The 19,514-nt window shown below is 53.7% G+C and overlaps 7 protein-coding genes across 7 annotated transcripts; 4 read left to right on the top strand and 3 right to left on the bottom strand.

The window, feature by feature from the left end:
* Positions 1-220: 220 nt before the first annotated feature.
* On the bottom strand, positions 221-1,653 carry AB675_10403 (uncharacterized protein; the record flags this gene model as incomplete). The annotated part of the gene is made up of 2 exons (XM_018139172.1): positions 221-1,311; positions 1,386-1,653. 2 exons carry the CDS (start codon positions 1,651-1,653, stop codon positions 221-223), a joined length of 1,359 nt encoding a protein of 452 aa, XP_017997361.1.
* A 2,248-nt stretch (positions 1,654-3,901) lies between these two features.
* Positions 3,902-4,696, bottom strand: AB675_10402 (uncharacterized protein; the record flags this gene model as incomplete). The annotated part of the gene is made up of 1 exon (XM_018139171.1): positions 3,902-4,696. One exon carries the CDS (start codon positions 4,694-4,696, stop codon positions 3,902-3,904), a length of 795 nt encoding a protein of 264 aa, XP_017997416.1.
* Positions 4,697-5,471: 775 nt separating this feature from the next.
* AB675_10401 (uncharacterized protein) lies at positions 5,472-6,238 on the top strand (the record flags this gene model as incomplete). The annotated part of the gene is made up of 2 exons (XM_018139170.1): positions 5,472-5,659; positions 5,707-6,238. The coding sequence occupies 2 exons, from the start codon at positions 5,472-5,474 to the stop codon at positions 6,236-6,238; spliced, it is 720 nt and encodes a 239-aa protein (XP_017997319.1).
* Positions 6,239-8,587: 2,349 nt separating this feature from the next.
* Positions 8,588-10,599, top strand: AB675_10400 (uncharacterized protein; the record flags this gene model as incomplete). The annotated part of the gene is made up of 3 exons (XM_018139169.1): positions 8,588-9,179; positions 9,846-9,865; positions 9,916-10,599. 3 exons carry the CDS (start codon positions 8,588-8,590, stop codon positions 10,597-10,599), a joined length of 1,296 nt encoding a protein of 431 aa, XP_017997324.1.
* Positions 10,600-10,683: 84 nt separating this feature from the next.
* Positions 10,684-11,841, top strand: AB675_10399 (uncharacterized protein; the record flags this gene model as incomplete). The annotated part of the gene is made up of 2 exons (XM_018139166.1): positions 10,684-11,042; positions 11,097-11,841. 2 exons carry the CDS (start codon positions 10,684-10,686, stop codon positions 11,839-11,841), a joined length of 1,104 nt encoding a protein of 367 aa, XP_017997450.1.
* Positions 11,842-12,477: 636 nt separating this feature from the next.
* AB675_10398 (Protein atp12, mitochondrial) lies at positions 12,478-16,202 on the top strand (the record flags this gene model as incomplete). Its single annotated transcript, XM_018139165.1, has 4 exons — positions 12,478-13,695; positions 14,183-15,303; positions 15,357-16,026; positions 16,140-16,202. The coding sequence occupies 4 exons, from the start codon at positions 12,478-12,480 to the stop codon at positions 16,200-16,202; spliced, it is 3,072 nt and encodes a 1,023-aa protein (XP_017997429.1).
* Positions 16,203-17,493: 1,291 nt separating this feature from the next.
* AB675_10397 (uncharacterized protein) lies at positions 17,494-18,426 on the bottom strand (the record flags this gene model as incomplete). The annotated part of the gene is made up of 1 exon (XM_018139164.1): positions 17,494-18,426. The coding sequence occupies one exon, from the start codon at positions 18,424-18,426 to the stop codon at positions 17,494-17,496; it is 933 nt and encodes a 310-aa protein (XP_017997342.1).
* Between the last annotated feature and the right edge of the window lie 1,088 nt (positions 18,427-19,514).

The raw sequence follows: 19,514 nt of genomic DNA, 5'->3' as shown, positions 1-19,514 counted from the left end.
TATATATATTAGTTACTTTTAAAGGATTGTGATTTCGGCCGCCCGATCATGTCCTCGTGCTCTATCATGATGATTATGGCCGAAACTGGCCGAATGAAAAGTCCAAACAGAGTCGCTTGCTCGCTAGATGCTGATGCTGATGCTGGATGCTGATATCGCTCAAAAGAAAATGACTGCGGTGGAGGCCGCCTGACGATGCTGTCGCTAATACCTGATCCCTTTACAGGGCAGTGGTGGTAGGAGCAACAATGTTGTTCACCACTGGGATGGTGCTAGAGGTAGCAGCGGTGGTGGAGGTAGGGGCAGAGCCGCAGCCGGATTCACCGGGGTACCTAGCGTTGTGACAGTCGAAGGGTGTGGTGGTAGCGCTAGCAGTGGTCGTGCTGCTGCTAAGAGTGGTTGAGGTTGGGGCAGAGCCGCAGCCGGATTCACCAGGGTATCTAGCGTTGTGGCAGTCGAATGTAGTCGTGGTGGCCGTGCTGGTGGAAGAGCTAGTCGAGGTTGTCTTCGTATGCTTTGCAGTGGTAGTGGTAGACGCGCTTGTGGTCGAGCTAGTCTTGGTCGACGAGGAGGTAGCAGTGCTGGTCGATGTGCTCTTAGTGTGGTGGGGCTTCGTGGTGGAGCTCGACGACGTGGTAGTTGTCTTTGGGGCAGCAGTTGTAGTGGTGGTGGTGGTTGTCTTTGGGGGAGCCGGAATGGTAGAAGTCGATGTAGGCTTCTGCGGGTGATCCGGAACCACGATAGTGACAACATATCCAGTCACGTCAACGTAGGTGACAGTCTGGCAGTGGTTGCAGGGTTGACCAGGAGGATAGTACACATAGCCGTTGTTGGGGTAGACATACTCAGTCACTGTGGCCACAGCTGGGCATCCAGTGGTGGTTGAGTGGGTGGTGACGGGAACCGGAGGCGGAGTTGGCTTAGTGTAGCAGGTAGTGTACTCATACGTGCTAGTGCTATAGAAAGTCTCGTAAATGGTAGTTCCGTGGTTGATGTGAGGCTTCGTATAGGGCACAGTTGTGGTCACAGTGATGGTATCGGTAATAGTGATGGGAGCAGCGGTCGTGGTTGTCGTATACGGGGTAGTTGTGGCCTTAGTGGTGGTGTGGTGTGGCTTCTTCGTGGTTGAGCTGCTAGAGGTGCTGGAAGCGGAACTGGAACTGCTTGAAGTAGCCTTAGTGGTTGTTGAACTGCTTGAGGCGGACTTCGTAGTAGTCGAAGAAGTGGTTGTCGTCTTGGGAGGGTGGTAAACGCCACATCCGCTCTCTCCTGGGTACGAGGCATGCGCACAATCGAACGTCGTGGAGGACGCTGAGGTAGTGGTAGTAGCTTGGTGGTGGTTGAACTCGAGGTGGTTGTGGGGGCAGAGCCGCAACCGTGATCACCAGGCCATCGGGCGTTCGAGCAGTCAAAGGTCGTGCTCGATGAGCTTGTTGGGGCAGTCGAGCTCGACGAAGACGTATAGGCGGTTGTAGTTGATGAAGTGGTAGAGGCCTCCGTTGTCGAGGATGTAGTAGCGGCAGTGGTAGAGGGGTGGTTGAGAATAGACGCGTCAGTAGTAGTGGTGGTGATATCTGAGCTGACCTCGGTCATAGGACGAGCGAAAGCAGAGCCAGCAAGGGCAAACAGAGCGATGTTGATCTTGGCGTGCATATTGACTGATTATTGATTGGACTGAAGCGACTGAAATTATACTGTGGTTGATTTTGTGCTGTTGTGTTTTTGTATATGTAGCGAAGGTATTGGGACCTGTAACGAATGGACCTAGTAGACTTGACAAAGGAAATAAGAAAAGACAAAGGAAAATAGCGATTGTTGTATAGTTGGTGTTGTTGGTGTATGGGATGGAAAACGATTGACCGGCGGCGAAAGAGTGAGATATATACGAAATCTCACTCTTGAGACATTGCTGACCATTCCTCGTGAACATCGCCTTAGCATGGGATTTTCGTTGGTGGTGGCTCAGGCAGTGTGCAATGGTAGCATCAGTAGCATCGATTGTATGCGACCATCTCACGAAATCTGTTAGGTTAGCTTTGGGGCGCATGCTATCGAGTACTGGGTGTGATTTCCTCTTTGGAACAAGTCTCAACTCTTATTTCACACTCCTCTCCTCCAGCCATTCAGCTGCGGGAATTCCATGAATAGCGCGCCGCTGTGACGGTGTGGTTCGACTTGACTTCCATTTTGCTGCGACCATAGGTTGAATTTTAGGTATTCGTACTCGTGGCCTCTCCAAAGTCCCGCCTATTCGAGCTGCTCTACTGAGCTTGAAAGTTTGCCATGCATGGCGCATGCTGTTGCTTCCATGCAGTTCTTCGTTAGTCGGGCAGCTTGTTGGCCATGTGAGAGGCTGATCCAAAGCTTCGAAACTCAGAGCTCGTAGCTCACTCATTGCTTAGAGCTCATGGAGCCGAGGCCGTGAAATCCGTTGCTGGCGCATGATCTCGAGCAGCAAGTTTACGATGCCAGGCATTGTGCTCCGGAAGGTCATCGGAAGTGATGATGCACAGTAACACCGTGCTCGCAATTGCTTCGTGAACAGCTTGGCGTGGTCAGAGCTGTCTCAGAAGTACATCGAATCGCAGTGATCGTCATGTATTCCAGGTAGGGTATGCTGATCTGCACTGTCAGAGCAAGGATGCTCGGATATCGCCTCCGGCGGGGGCGATGATCACTGTTAGCGATCTTGTCTCTTTGTCGCCTCCACATCACTGCACTACAGTTGCCTCGCGGCTGTGTTAGTATTGAAGGCTTCGTCTATTGCCTTGCCGCGATATTTGCTCAATCACGCTCCCTAGAAGGCAGCAGACACAAAAAGAATATCAGCTCTTGGACGTCTGGGCACTTCTAGCTCTGGCTGGTTCTCGACTAGTCCACCACCAATCGTAACATTCAGGATACATGACAACGTCATTCATCAGCCTGTGTCAGCATATATTTGATGATTCCATTCCTCGCATACGATGTTGTGAGGCAACCATCAAAAGTGCGGCCTCATGGACCTGCAACAGTTGCCGGAATTTTCCGTAGGCATGTCTGGGGTGGTGTGGTGGACATGCGTGCGTCATTACCGAGTCTGAGACACAACACGCCAAATTTAACATAGTGCGGTATATATCTATTGCAAGAGCAAATTCTCGTTTTCAGTCACAATAAGTGAAGGAACCTCAGGCGAGATTTTGATGCTTCGATGCAGCCGACAGCAGCGTGTCGTTGTGAGATCCTTCGTAAAGCATTCTTGCAATGTGAGACACATCGTGGACTGCGCCTGGATAGGCCCTGCTTGCCCGAGTGTTCCGTTGGTTCATTCATGCGATTGTGACAATCGCAAGCACAGATCTTGGCGGCTTATATGCTGACGATTACGACTTTCCAGTCGGTTGTGAAGAGACTGCCAAGCCCAGGCTCTTATGGCGGCCCGCAGCATTATGAGAGAAGGCGGGGAGATATGCTCGCACGAGAAATGTGCTCGAGTTGTCGATGGATTGATTGATGGTGGACATGGTTGACTGAACTTGCGAGCCGGGAGTGGATGCTAAGTCCGAATCAGTGTCGTCCTGACAGTATTCGCAGACCCGTTCATCGAAGCGTCATCCGTCATCGGTTCTCACGGAGACATTCGCCATGGATGCGATCATGGCGAGTGGTGTCTTCGATGCATGATCTGAAATGATCTCCTCGAGAAAGCCTCCTGACCAAGTGATACGCTTACTCCCACACGCTTCAGGCTCTCGCAGCCCGAGCTTCGTCACCACGAGCTGGCGGACACCTGCCACGGCGTAAATCTGGCCACAGGCAGTTTGTGTCATCGGCGTCCGCGCGTTGAAGATGGGCCAGGACTGTAGCCGCGATGGCAGTAATGTGGACGCTAGAGTTTTCAGTACCCCTTGGCAACACACTAAGCGGCCTTCTGAGCCTGCTTGGACCGGACTTCGAGCTTTGGAGGCTTCCTCCTCGCTGGTGATTCACTTTTCGATGCGGCTTGCGAGACCAATGTACCCACGGGTTTGTGCTCCGACTCCTGTTTCTTCGATCGAATCTCAAGCTTCTTTGGCTTTCTCCTCTCGCCATTCGTCTGGCTCTTTTGCTCATCGCCTTCGCCCTTCGATGAGTCTCTCTCGGCCTCTGCCCTCGCAACAGCAGCTGCTTCTTTCAGTACATTGGGGTCCTTTGCTGTGACAGTGCCAGTCTTTTCGTCTACTCGTATTGCCCCACTGTCTATGCTCTCTTGTGGTATCTGCACCTCCTCTTCCTTACCGCCAGGCAGACCAAGCTTGACCCACGGGCCGTGTATCAGCCCGGTGCCAGCCCCGACCAGCCCGCCCACTGCGGTTGTGGGAATACCCGCGACCGTGCCGACCAGAGTTCCCACAACAGTACCGAGCCCAGCCGCAGAAGCAGCGCCGATACCAGCTCCGCCGACGGCGCCCTGAAAGGTGCCCGACTTCAGTACTTTTGCTTTCTTGGTGAGGCCTTTCGCTTTCGTTTCATGCTGGAAGGCTTCGGTGAGCATTCGCTCCCGCTCCTGGGGATTGGTCAAGGCGGCTGCCTTCTCGCGCAGATAGGATACGATGCCATTTGAGTTAGCGGCAGCTTCGGCGGCCGCAGCAGCTTGCTTGAGTCGCTCGTCCTTGGGTAGGTTGGCAAGTTCTTCCTGCGTCGGCAGGCGGATGCCGCCTTCTTCGGTCGACATGTCCTCAGACATTGAAGTGAGCTAAGTCTACCGTCGCAGACTGAAGCAGGCTTTGTGATATTAGTTGTCAGCGTTCGCTGGGGAGTATGAGATGCTGGGTCGGTCAGTGTAGACAATTGAAGACCGCTTCTCGGAACTGTGAAACGTGGAAGCATATGACGTTTGTTTTGCAGGGATGCCTTGTTTTACGACAAGCGACATCCCCATGCACATGAATACATTAGCACCTTCACATCCCTGGATACAGAGGCTCATTCGCGCAAATGCGAGCCCGCGATGTAGCGATACCGCCGTCAACCTTCCTTTTGCTTTGGGTCATGCAGGAAAGGTACAACTGCACCTAGAGGGAAACAAAGCATCTCCATGCTCCAGTCACGGAAGCAGCCGTAGGCAAATGGCGCTAGGCCCGATGCATCGTGACTTCAATGGAAGACACAAAAGGAACACTTTGTCTCAAGCCGGGAGTGGCAGACAATGATCTCAAGAATCATGGCTCGACGGCCGTCTTCGAGTGATGGTCTGGCATCGCCAACACCAGAGCTGTTGCTCAGATTGTGGATTTCTGAAACCGACGCCGTTGCTAGACCAACAGCCCGATCGCGACAACTCCGCAGGACAGGTCAGGTCACGACGGCGGCTTGTAGGAGTCAGCAGTTTCGAATCTGACGCTCAGGTCATCAGTAGTCTAACCTCGAGTCACGAATTGCAGATGACGACCTAGTCTTCAGCGACATCTGCTCTATCCCCTCAGTTCAACAAGCCAAGCACGTACACCATGCATCCTGACGCTGACGACATGTCCGAGAAGAGCCAAACAACGGCAAGGTTCGGACGTCTCAAGGTTGAAGAAGAGGCCGCTCGACGGGTTCAGGCAGATGCACCAAAGAAGGGGGAAGCAGAGAAGGCTGACGAGAAGGACGAGGAGAAGTCTACTACGTTTGGGCCCCAGAACACGGAGTTGAGGTCTGTCCGTTTCCACAGTCCATGGCCACTTTGACTGACTGGTACAGGCTAGGGGATGATCACTCTGATCTGACCATACGTTGCCAAGGACGCGACTTCCGTGCCCATCGTGGCATTCTCGGTTCACGGTGCAAGTTCTTCGATGCGTCAGACAGCTCCACAATTGCGATGAACGACGACAACCCAGACGCGCTCGAGTCCCTTCTGATCTATCTGTACACCGTGAACACCGATCACATAGCCTTCCGCAATGTCACTCATGGCGCCTTGCCCAAGGGCTACTTCAGGCACCTCATCCTGGTCTCCTGGCTTGCTGAGAAGTATGACTTGCCGCTGCTCCGCGACAGCATAGCAGGAATCAGCTCGAACGACAATAAAGGCAACAAGATCGCTTGCAAGGACTGCCATGAGAAGAAGGAGACCTGCATTGATCGTGAGGACTACGGTTTGACAGTTTTCGAAGCACTGGGTATGGCGACGAGTCTTGCACCGAGGTTGGTTGGGCTCGTGGAGAAGCACCAAGCGGCAGACGACAAGAAGGCCGCCCTGAAGAGAAAAAAGGCAAAGCTATCAAGTTAGCTACGGTTTCGAGTTCCACTTCGCGGAGAAGATGGCGACAGTCATCGCCAAGTATCCAGCAGCGGTCAGAGTCGTCATAAGTCTAGGCCGCAGCAGTCTGTACATAGCCTTGGGCCAGAAACACACACAGACCACTTCCAACCTGCCAAAATCTCCCTCAGTCATACATTTGCATGTCCCGTGACTGTGGTCGCCCAAACCGCACGAGAATTGTCTCGTATCTTACTCCTACCTTCTTCGAAACGGTAGCGGGATGCAGAACTCTGCTTCTCGCTCGCTCTGATAGCCTCACCGCGCGTATGCTGACGAGGTCTTCCGGTCGTCACTGTACCGGAGCGCCTGCGCTCTTGCTACGACGAGGCTTATTAGGGCTAGCCCGAGCCCAGGGCGGTCGTCTCGACAGACAGAGGAGCGTGTATGTTCAGCATCAAGGGTGCGGACCTCCCCACAGGTATCGAGCCGAGCCTCGAAGCAACGACGATGCCGGAACCAGAGCTGGGAGAGTGTGACGGAAGGCCTGGGCTGTTGACACGGCCATTGTAAGCACAAGAGACACGCAGTCCGCTGTGGCAACGCCTGCAGACACACACGTCGAGCAAGTACGTCAAACACAGTAGTGGGGACGAGTGCTCAGCAAGAAATTATGACGCTCTTCCCCAACGTCCTGCGAACCAGAGGCGTTGATGAAAAGGCACAGAAAGGATTGAGCAAGGCACACAATTCGAAGCTCCTCAAGAAGAACAGCGACGAAATGCATGCGATATCGCCATCCGATCTGTGAAAAATGTATGGCTTGGGAACAGGCGTTGCAGACAAGTGGGACGTTCTTGCAAGCGGTCCTAGCCACAGTATCTCAATCTCCATCGATCTGTATACCAACACATTCGTAACGAAAGTATTCGACTCGTATCGCGATCGATGTTTTGCATGGGGCACACCCGCCGGTGTCATGTCTTCACATGGTTCGATATTGCATTGCGTCCCAAGTCAGGAGTTGTGTCCTGAGACAATGCAATATCGCTCAGCCGCCCCATCGCTGGTGCGCCTTTGCGGCGACTTTTGTGCTGTTTGGATATGTCAGGAGACTTTTTCTCGCCTCGCTCACATACTTGATCTCGGGTGCGAGCCTTCCATGAGGTTTGCGAGACCTCCGGGAAGGTGATCGCCTCGTTTGCGATCTTTTTGAAGTATGTTGCATGATCCACGCGACACCGCGTTCTGGTTGATCTGGGACACGCCCGCCGGCGCCACAGTTGCTTCGAGCATGTCCAATGCATTCAGTCTGCGGTAGAGCTCCCAAAATTTTGAAGATATCGGTCGAGGTGTCCCCCCATGGTGCCCACCTAAAAGAGAATGGAGTTACCGCAGACTGTGCTTGTTATTGTTTAGGTAATCAGCTTCGCACCGGATCTTATCCCGCCATCGCGCACACATGTGACCGTGATCTCGAGATGCGCACCCGCTGATCGCCCTAGGAAGTGACTCAAACATGCTCAGACTCGGCTGTCCCATCGCCTGAGAGTGATGGTTCGGTAATGAAGTCGGGGTAGGTAAATCCTCACTGATGAGAGGTGGCGGCGTCCTGCAAGGAGATTTGCGAGATCTCCAGGCGTGGCTCTAAACGGCTGTGAGGTTCCTCGGCATGACTGAGTCATTCTAGAACGTGCTAGCCCATAAACCGCTAGCCACACTCATCTGTATTCATACCACGCTCGCACAGCGTTGATGGGGTGTCTCTTTGTAGACGTATTTCTTTCGCGCAATCTCGCGCAGCCAGGAGGGATCAGCTGGACTGGCTGCACTTACCGCGCACCCTGCCTCGCGATATGTGCAGCGTCGAGGTTTAACCCTTTCTGCCGGACGTATCTCGAGGTGAACTATCTACTCCTCAACTCTTGAATATTGCTCTTGTCAGATCGCTTGCATAGCCATGCACTTACACCGTATAGGCGGCAAATAGGGACAAGACTTTTGTTTTTTGAAAAAGAAGGAAGAAGATGATTGAAAGAAGGGAAGGAGAAAGGCGGAGGAGGCGGGAGATTTATGGACGATTCGAACTGGAGATGCCTTGTGCCAAGGCTAGGCAGCAACGCTGGGGGCCCGCACTGCCCCAAGTTGCCTTGGGAGGCCGTTGCCCCTTTACTTCACTTCATCAACGCTACACGCTACGTGAAAGGCTTGGCTGGTGACAAGGCAAGGCACTGTGTCTATCAATTGCGATGCGATCGCAAGCGTTCAAGGCCTCTGTCACGCATGGCAGCAGGCAGGCTCTTAGCCAGGAGTCCATTATCTCTACTCAGCATGTCCTCCGGCCAGAAGCTTTGACAGTTCTGTTGACCGTCCCAAATCATGGACACGATAAACAAGAACTGGATCGCAGCAAATCGCTCCGCCGGCTTCTCCGACCATCCGTCTCAGAAACTTCTAGCACGCCTCCGATCGGATCCTGCAAATCAGGTCATTATCAATCAGGACTCGGAGAATGAAGACGACGGCTCAATTGAGGCGGGGTCTCGCGCGACTCAACACGATAGAGATAATGTGAGATTTACGGAAGAGCAACAAGATAGTACGAATGTCGCTACAGCTGGTGCTTGCATCAAAGATGGAGCATTATCGTCCCCCGAAATCAGCGTACAGTGCATGCAGTTCATTACCGCCATCGAGAATCAAGAATACCATATTTCGCCGCGCAGAGCGGAATTCTCAGCTTGCTTGAAAACCTTCATTGGCCGGATACAACAGTGGCAGCCTATTCCTGCGGCCTCAAGGATCAGTGGCGATGTTATGCTGCTTCTTCACAACGCGTATCGCTACGGCACAGCTGTCCAGGAACTCAAGCAATTAGAAGCAGACTACACAGCCTGGTGGCTCAAGAAGCGACCGGGAGGCCGAACGGCGAGCCAGATCAGGGAAGCACTGATATCGGGAAATCTGCTGCGTGAGCGTGAGGGCCAGTGTCTGGTTGCGTTGCCTTACAACACAGCAAACCGCAGCACACCGTGGAGAACTGCCACGACGAAACCAAAGGCCTTGAACTGCGGCCGATCCTGGAAAGCGTGGGGCGAATGCTGCAAATCTGGGCACGAGGTGATGAAGAACACGGGCTCAAGTCTTTGGTCGTGCGCGACTTCGAGACGAAGTGTAAGCGAATACTTGAAGGACAGGCTCTAGACGAACAAACACTTCTTCCATACACAGAGATTCATCATGACAGAGTAGCTTGAACGAGGTTCGTCAACTACGAGCGCACATACTGCCACGCACACCGCAGCCCAATAAAATGGACGCACAAACAACGCTGATCTTTCCCAATTGTCCAATTCGACGAGTGTCCGGATGCTGCACATGTAGACATCGCTGTGTCGGGTTCGATCTGTGTGTCACTTGCGGCCTTGTTGAAGCGTGCTGTAGATGGTGCTGATGCCTCGTGCTAAACCTGCCTAACTCTAGTCGTGAAGTTGTGAAGCGCAGGTGAAGACTCAGGCACTTTCTAGCCACCCAAGCGACATTACAACTTGATCGATCATGACTCCTTCCTTCGTGACCCTTTGCGCTCTCGATTCTCAGCCCTGTCTTCGATTTTGACGCTGAACCTGGTCAATAGAACTTCAGATGGGCGACAACGTAAGCTACACTCCATTCCCTATGACGCGCTTGCTGACAGCCAGTTCCAGCCCGACGAGGCCATGCCTCAGCTGCAGAGCAACGAAGATCCGATCGCAATTGCGCCTTGCGTCCAACCCCACCCGCTCGAAGAGATTCGTGGTCACAACGAAGATCTGCAAAGTCAAAGTGTCAATCAATTAGACAACACTCTCGAAACCATAACCAAGTCTCTGAGCGCACACATCCAGGGCGAAAAAGTCGAGCAACCGTTACCTGCTTGGGAACTGCTCCAGAAAGCGACGAGAGTGAACACATACTACTGTGTTTCGGTGCGCAACGCTCTGGCTGAAGCTGCTGAGATGCAGACCAAGATCATAGAGGAGATCCAGGAGTCTGGTAGATACTATGGCGGTTTCAGAGCCAGAGCTATGCAGGCACAGATTCGTCTTGTCAGAAAGGAGGTTGCGAAATTGCCAGACGTTGGGAAGTATTGGGACGTACTCCAGCAGATGAGGCCACTGATTGAGGAGCCCTTTACCGAGCGCGTACTCGCAGCGTTGAAGGCCCGCATAACCTTCTTCCAAGGACCACTGGTCAAGCAACGACAGTCGCCCATATATCAGTCCATGGAAAGCCGCTACACGAGCGAGCTGAACAAACTCAACAAACTCAAGGATTTCGGTGACCTCACGCTCCAGTTTTATATGGATCTTGTGATATTCACATACATCACCATGAAAGACGTCGGATAACCACTCGAGACTGCTCAGCAGTTTTTCTGGGCTGAAGCCAGACGTCTCCGGAGAGTCAGTGGTCGTCGGGTTGATATCCGTACGATGACGACGTACCTTCGCGAACTCATCGAGGCGTCTCATACATACTCCGAGCAGATCAACAACCAACTCCGTAAGCAGTCTGACTACTTCAAAGCCCTGGACCAACTATGTGCAGGCGACAAGGATCTGACCGAGTTGCTCGCCGACCATACGGCGGATCTTGTCGGTAACAAGATGCAAATCAGCCTCGCGTACTTCAGAGACAAGCGACTCCCACATCGCGGTCGAGCGCTGTACCCAAGTGAGGAGGACCACCCGAGGAATATGGTCCATGTTCGACTGTGTTCCCTGACAGGAGCAGAGTGGGACAGCAGCATTGAGAGGTCCAAGACCGAGTTCCAGGATATTTCTGATTCCAAGTTTGGTCAAAGTCTTGCTCTCCAGTAGCTGCTGTCAGATATCGACAATGGAAGTACCAGTTCGGCTCTTCAAGCCAGGCAGGCTGCTCCAGAGACTGAGTCCGCTCGAGTGAGGGAACGCATCGCCAAGGCTAAGGCCTTGAAAGGCATCCAAGCCCGTCGTGCTAAGGACAAGGCAAACGAAGAACAGCAGAAGCTTTCCATCGCCAAGGCCATGGCTATGAACGCCACCCAAGCGCATCGTGCTAAAAAGGGGACAGAGCGAGAACAGCAGAAGCTCGAATCCATCAAGGAAATCCAAGCGCGTGGTGCTGAGAGCACGACAGAGGAAGAACAGCAGAAGCCTGAGGCTATGGATGAAACCCAAACATATGGTGCCGAGAACACGACAGAAGGAGACCAGGAGGAAGCTGAGGCCGAGCACGAATACTGGGCTCGCGTAAGAACCCTCCCGAGGTCATCGCTTAAGCATCTATCAGTTCCACATCTCGCCAACAGCGCTGGCTCTGATGACGTCTACCGGCCAAATGAGTGGCGGCATGACCGCTGGTTCGATTCGTTGGCAGAAGGATCGGACGAAGGTTCCGACAGTGAGGATGAAGAAGACGTCGAGGTCCACGGCGGAAAGGAGACATACTTTGAAATCCACAAGGGACTGTTCGACAGAGGCGATCAACCTGGTCTCGATTACGAGCTGGCAGCTGGACCTCGTCCTCGCATCCAAAGCGAACACGATGAAGACTTCTGGGCGTTGAGGAGAACCAGCAGTTGGGCCACGGACGACCTGAAGACCGGATGATTGCTGTGGCAGACCTAGTCACAACCTTCAGCACGCAAACGTCGTTGTCAGCCGCAGGCGCCTCGAAGACGCGTATGATGTCGTTGTAAGCTTGGTGGGAGGTCCATCAAAGCGGCATGTCACTCACTTCCCACGCCTGCAAAGTGCCTGGTCGATGGCGAATCAAGCGGCCAAGCATAAGTCATTCTGCCGCGCCGAAGTTAGCAGGACAATGAGTCACAGGAGTTATGGGGGTATCAAACACGATCCTGTGTGCATCGTATGCGGTCGTGTAGGTAGCAGATCAGTACTGCACTTAGCCAAATGATAGCTGAGCCCGATCCAATGAAATACGCCTGGGGCTGCTGAATTCAGTGCAGCGAGTTGTGCAAGATGTAGTATGATGCTTTGTGACTTTGTAACCCGTCCGTCGCGCGACGAAGCCCGCCCGGCAGGTAGCCTGGGCGCCAATCATTGCCATGCCGCCCCCCTTTTCTTCCTAAGGACGAGCGCCGGAGATTATTGTCTACGCCCGGGCATCGTGAATGCCTACGTCAATCTTCCAGGACAAAATTATCCTGACGACTTCGACGGACTGCATTTCTAGTCCCGCACGGTTGTTCACGTCGCCCGCGCCTTTCGCTCGTTTGTGTCAGTATGTCCATAGTATCCAAACATGCCGGGGTGCGGGTCTTGATAACACGTCGCGGTGTATGTACCTGTACATGGCGTGGCGAGGGTCCGAATGCTTCGAGTACTCATCAGCGCCGGACCTTTTTGACCACGCCAGGCTCCCGAGCCACGACGCTGCCCATCACAGGAGCTGGGCCTCCGCCGTCGGCGCCGCAACCTAAATCGTTGAGCAATGCAGAACGCGTGGCTGGTCACCGGCGGAAAGCTGCTCTGCTCGAGGCAGCCAAGGAGATCCGACAGCAGCAGGATAAGCCAACCACAAAGTCAACATCGCCTCTCAAACGACGCTTCTGGCAGTCGGTTTACGTCAAAGAGACGCCCGAAGGCTATCAGATAATGCTAGACAAGCGGCCGGTGCGAACACCAACCAAGAATGTCATTTCCATACCGCTTTCGAAGCCGACTCTGGCTCACGCTATTGCAATAGAGTGGGATTTGCTGAGTTCGGCACAAGAGGCACTCAAGAATCATAAGATCCCAATGACTTCTATAGTCTCGAGGGCACATGACATACTCGAAGCAGATACCACAATTGGGCCAAACAATGATGTCCGAGCGCAAATACAATCAACCATGTTGAGATATCTTGATACCGACACTCTCCTCTGCTGGGCGCCCGTGCGCTCGTCGATCGAGTCAACTTATGGGCCAACCACGCCAGCGCCAGAAGACGGTTCGCCTAAGCGCAGTCTCAGAGACTTGCAGATGGAAACCGCGAAGCCCATAATAGCGTTCTTGACCGGCTCCATATGGCCTGGCATTTCGATCATTCCCACACTGGACCCCGACAGCATCATTCCCACTCAGCAGTCGGAAGTCACACGGTCGGTCATCTCCGGATGGATTGCAGGTCTGCCCGCCTACGAGCTGGCTGCCCTGGAACGAGCCGCTCTGGCTACAAAGAGTCTGCTCGTTGGCGCTAGACTAATTGTGGAGTGGAGCGAAGAGTTCAGGCACTTACAGCAGAGTTCAGAGTCTACGACTATGGAGACTATTTCGACTGCAGCTGGTGGTAGTCAAGCTGCAATCAACAGCGCAGATCAACGCTTCGGCGTTGAGTCTGCTGCTCAAGCTGCAAGCCTGGAGGTGTCATGGCAGACAGCTATTTATGGAGAGGTCGAGGACACTCATGATGTTGAGAAAGAGGATGTGCGAAGGCAGCTCGGAAGTGCTGTGCTGATGGTCAGCGGGCATGGCCCGGGCTCGACAAGAAGGTAATGCTCATCATGCAGCGAACTACACCTGGATGACAAATCCTACCTTTTCAACATTTTGTAGACTTCTGTTCTTCTGCAGCTTTTTGGTCCTCCAGCATTTCCCTTGCCAATGTAGCAGAGCACTGCATTTGAGGTTGCTGTACGCAGGAGACATGCACAGACATGCTTGGTTGACGGATGGGATGATTCTAGCTTCAGCAGCCCTTCCTGACACGGCCGCGGGAGTCCGTGATGTTGACCACCCTGCGAATCGTTATTTGCTCGGATCTCGCACAGGCTGAAATACAGACTCCTCAAATCTTGCGCCAAGAAGTCCGATTCGACCATTGAGAATATCAGGCACACCAGGGGGCCTGCTATTCCAGCAGGTAAGTTGCGAGTACCGACAGGGTCTCGGCACTCTACTCGTCGCTAGCTTACGACGTATATTGAGATGCTGATCACAATAGTAGGAGCATCCTGCAGTGTTAACAAAACTCAGAGTGGCTTACCCTACCTTCTTCAAGCAGAACTGGATACCTCTTGAGTTGAATCTCAAAGATTTATCTCGCGACGTGGTCATAACAATGTCTGAGCGTACGGACTTGCAGCACGACCTGCCCAAGGCGGCACTTCCCAGACTCGCATTGGCCAATGGTCTCCGCGCCGACGATGTCAATGCGTCAAGTATTGCGGCCGCATGGATCTCGCAATTGAACGACTACTTACAGGGCGGCTCTTCGGCTGATTTGACAAAGCTTTTTCATGAGGAAAGTTGGTGGCGAGACATTTTGGCGATGAGCTGGGACACTAGAGCTATCAAAGGGCCGTCGTCAATCGCCAAGTATCTTGAGACTTTTGACCATGGCCTGAAAAGGCTCACGTTGTCCAGCACGGGAATGTTACAACCACGATTAATGGACCAGGGCGTCCTCTGGATTTCGGCTGGATTCAACTTTGAGACCAGGTTCGGTGTTGGGCGAGGTGTCGTTATGTTGGTCAATACCGACACAGATGAGTGGAAAGCATGGGTTTTCCACACCATTCTCGAAAAGCTTCACGAGAAACAGGAAGAGCAGCCTTCTTCCAAGCTGTCAAATGGCCACACAACCAACGGCGAGACTATGAAGGACTCCTCCTTCGACCACACCGTCATTGTCGTAGGCGGCGGCTCAAGTGGCCTCATGGTTGCGGCACAATTACGCGCCCGCAACATCGACTATATCGTACTCGAGAAGTTCTCGGAGCCGGGCGGCATGTGGCACAGCCGCTACGACACCGTCGCCACACATACACCAAGTTATATGGACGTCTATCCCTCGTTGAAATACCCGGAAGATTTCCCTGACTGGCCAGCACGCAAGGATGTTATCAAGTGGATGCACACATACGTTCGTGAACTCAAGCTGAATATCCGACACAACGTCACCGTGACCTCCGTTGCCCGCTCATCTAGCTCTGCGAAGACCAGGTGGCAAATCCAGCTCACCGACAACACTTCGAAAGATACCTCCGTCCTGACGTGTCGCCACGTCGTCCTCACGACTGGTATCTTCAACGCCTCAATGCCCAAACTCCTCAGCCTCCCCTCCCAGTCGCGATTCAAGGGCAAAGTATACCACAGCGTCAAACACACCACCGCACCAGCATGGTACCCTCCCCTCTCTCCATCACCAACGCCCGCGTGGTCATCATCGGCACCGGCAGCACAGGCTACGACATCGCCGCCGACTACGTCTCGCATGGCGCGAAATCGGTCACGGTCGTTCAGCGCACACCCACATTCAACGTGTCCCGCGAGACGGCACGAAAGTTGCACTTTGCGCCTTACAATCCCGCGCTCGGTGGCAACGCCGACCAAGCAGACGTCTTGATGAACGCCATGGCGATACCAGTCCTGCGATCTGTGGGTGTGGGCATGGCGCAGGTGGCGGCGGCGATGGACAAAGAACTGCTGGACGGCTCAGAGGCGAAGGGCGTGCAGGTCAAGAGAGGGGATGATGGAGATGGGTTTCCGGATTGGTTGCTGATTCGGCTAGGTGGGTTCTATCTAGATCAGGGCGCGAATCAGTTGATTTTGGATGGGAAGATCAAATTTCGGGCTGCTGGGAAGCAAGGAGTGCTGGACGTTGACGAGCGGGGTGTGGTCTTCGAAGGCAAAGACGGAGGGACAGAAGTGGTGGGTGCGGATATTGTGGTACTCGCGACTGGGTTCGCGAGGGCGGATCAAATCGTTGACATGCTGATGACGGATAACGAGGATCGGAAAACGTTGGGGCAGATTGGATCTGTTGATAAGGAGGGAGAACGGATAGGTGTAAGTCTCTACGATTCGAGTAATTTGCCTGCCGGAGTCGCTCCCTTCCAAGGATTGCCTGTCATAAATTCACAATGCTGACTCTTCTTCCTTGTAGTGCTCACGCCCGTCAGGTGTACCCGGATAGTGGTATATGTTCGGGTCACAGGCGATGGCGCGATAGTACTCTGGTATAACAGCACTGCAGATTGAGGCGCTTGAGCGAGGATTGAATCCGGAGTACTGGCAACAATGAAGTCGAGCATTCATGGACGATGTCGATTTTGGGGCCTAGTCGCGTGCGAACTTGACTCGCTCAAAGCGATAACGAGGACGGCTTGTTGCAGGAGTTGGCACGAGTCCAAAGGAGGGCCCTTCGTTACCCGGATTCGAGATATCTGTGGACAAGCCTAGTAAAGACTAAAGGCGCGCCGGGTGACCAGTCTTATGTGAGACCGGATGACCCTGGCAGTAGAGCTCGGGGGAGACCGGATGACGCTCAAAATCGGAGTAGTGTAGACGAGAACCCAGAACATATATTTGTCGGACGGGTAGACGTACGAAGTACTTGGGCCTCGCTGGGTAGACGCCTAGATTTGGGGTGGCTCGCGCCTAGCGGCATCCCTGAAGGACCGGTTCCTCGCCCTACCATTCACTGCAGCGCCTGCATATTTAGCTTCAACCGGTTGACAGGGTCGGGAAAGACATCGAAGACCGGCTGACAGCACCTTCGACAGCTATATTGCCTTGCGTACCAATCTAGGGAACCCTGTCTAAAATTCCTCCTACTACTGTGTGGTGACGATAGCCACGGTGAACAGACAAGTCAGCTTCCAACATCCCTGAGTCCTTTCAGGCAGTGTGCAGCCAGATCTTCATCAGATACTGGTTTCAGCGTCCAAGGCCACTCCTTCTCATAGCGATCTTTCGCATTGAGCCAGTCCCACCAGTGATCGAGCACGCGCATCACTCTCGAGTCTTTGAGATCACTATTGTTGCTGGCCTCGAACTCAAACCACTCCCGATGTCGTATCTGCCTCTTGTTTTTCGCGGGCTTCAGGCAAAGGCAGTTTTCCAGAATCTTGCGTTCCAATCGCAGCTCTGTATGAACAAGGGCTTCAAGGCGCCTAGCGTAACATGACGCTCGAGGATCAGGTTGACGCCCCTCATCAGGATTGGCATCCCATTCATTCACTTTGCACACGTTTCTCAGTGACTGCAGGCGAGTCTCAGACGCTAGTTCCTGCGAGAAGCCAATCTTGAAGTAGGAACGGAGCCTGTATCGCTTGTGGAATACATATATTGACCCAGGGTCGCGATCGCGCTCCCCCAGCGGCGTATGCACCATGGTGAGAAGGTGTGCCAGAGGTGAGAGATACCTCACTTGCTGGGGCAGCGTGTATGGTTTGAACGACGGCATCCAGGTCCCAGACTCACTCTCACGTCCGACCGAGGATGCTATGTGCAGTGGGGCTTGTAACTCAGCAGCTACCTTGGCGAGCCACAAGAGAAATATCCGAGTGACATGCTCCGGGACGAGCCGCGGCAGCGGAGGCGTGGGTAGAGAAAGTCGTCGTAATTGGTGACGGGTACATGACTGAACGTCGATGAGCCTGAGATATGCCGTAGTGTCTCATTCGTCTCGTTCGAGCCATCTTGTTCCTCCAATGCAGCCAATAACGAGGCGAGACAGATCTTAGTCCAGGGGACTGGGCTGCCACACAGGTTGCGTTTGGCGGCCATTGAGCAGGTCCTACGATTTTCCAGCCAGCTGAGTACATTGATTGAGATGACCTTCCCAAGGCTGGAGACGTGCATTGGGGCATTTGATGTGGCTCTGTGTGGTTCACTGGGTTGAGGTAGTGGTTGTGCAGTCGTAGTCGCTCCGAGCAAGCCAGTCGTGCTGTTTTGACTATTGCCGGCATTGCTGTAATGCCGCATGTCTGGCGTAGTATACGATATTGGCCACGCACCAGGCATCGGCAGACATTCATACGGGTCGTCTTCGAGCAGATAAGGTGCTTGATCTCCATGAAATTCGTGGTCGGACTGTTCTGAAGCGCGAATCAGGGATGGGTTGGCAACGAGATGTTTGTGGAACTGCCTCCCGTCCTCATGGAGAGGGATGATTCCGATCCTGACATGGCTGGCATTGCTCTGGTCCTGCGAGAGTATGCTATGTGGCACACGTGTTGTCTTTGTTGGTGTGACAGGACTTCGGCGCTCTGCGAAGTCAGGTGTTGTGGGCATGTATGCATCTTCATCACTGATGCTGGAGGAGGGGGTCAATGCTGGTGTGGCAGCCGGTGTAGCAAGTCCCTTTGGCTTAGGACGTGCATCACGGCTCTGACCGTAACGGCTTGGGCTACGAGCATTCTGGCTGAGATCTAATCGCCTTCTCATGGGCGTATGCAACGCCATGGAGAGCTTCTGAAGTTGAAAAAACAATGCGGTCGTGCACCTGCTCCGAGAAGATTGCACCTCTCGTACTTGTAGTTGGGGGAAGTTGATCCATGTACACAGCCTCCGTCGAATGAGCTTACCTCGCCGAGTACTCCAGCGTTATAGCCACCAGTGCTGGCCAATGAGGTCGCAGGTGTTTTGGTCACTGCAAAAGAACCCGAACGGCTCGAGACACGGCCGGCGCGTCCCGAGGCCAGGGATCCGAACATGCTCTATACTCTGTCGAGGTAGCTCCCTGGTGGTCGAATAGCTCAGAGAAGTACCTACAGCGTTGGGAGACGCGAAGTCCCTAGTCGTTCTCCGGGGCTGGTGCGTTAGAGTAGGTCGGAGAGTGCATCGAGCCACCAGGCTGGCGTCGAAACGAGAGCTTTTTACTCGCGGCCACTGCCGGAGCCTTCAAGAACGGGAACATTTGCACTGGGTGTTCGCAGAACCTTACTCGCCGCCTTCGGTCGTGCAGCGGACTATTGTTTCCGAACCTTGTCTGCCGCACTTGGTCGCCTCGCGTAACGCCTAGACCACACGGCCGGGTCTCGAAGCTACGACGGTTCGAGGCTCGACATAATGTGCTGTACTGCTTCCGCGTTGATGGAAGCATCGTCTCGCATATGGAATTTGGTGCAGCAACGACCCTTCCAGCTATGAGCTTACCTAGATAATGAGCAGGAACGGGAAGTCAGATCTTCATGCCGCAGACAAGCCATCATCCTCGTCAGAGACCCTGGTCGCACTCCATGTAACCATTGCCAGTCTTAAGCTAGCTGGCGTCTAGCTACTGGAAAGCGCCGCCCCAGTTCCGACCGCAGCTCAGGAATCGAAAGGGGAAATGAAGTCACTTCGAGTTTCAAGTTCAGGCAATTAGAGTTTCGCGTCAAGCCGCTCGCCCAACGTTGGGCAGACTGAAGATCGTACTGTGGTGCATCGACGGCTCAAGAATGTCGTGGGAGCGGGTGATCTGGATCATTTGCGACCAGATGGACTCGAGGCAGTCAGTGCAAAGCACGACGGTATTGCTCGTAGTTGTTGACTGCATTTCGGCAGCAGGC

Source organism: Cyphellophora attinorum (assembly GCF_001299255.1).
Source record: "Cyphellophora attinorum strain CBS 131958 chromosome Unknown Contig24, whole genome shotgun sequence".
Lineage (NCBI taxonomy): Eukaryota > Fungi > Ascomycota > Eurotiomycetes > Chaetothyriales > Cyphellophoraceae > Cyphellophora > Cyphellophora attinorum.
Note: the sequence above shows the minus strand (reverse complement) of the source record. Positions and strands in the feature narration are given on the sequence as shown.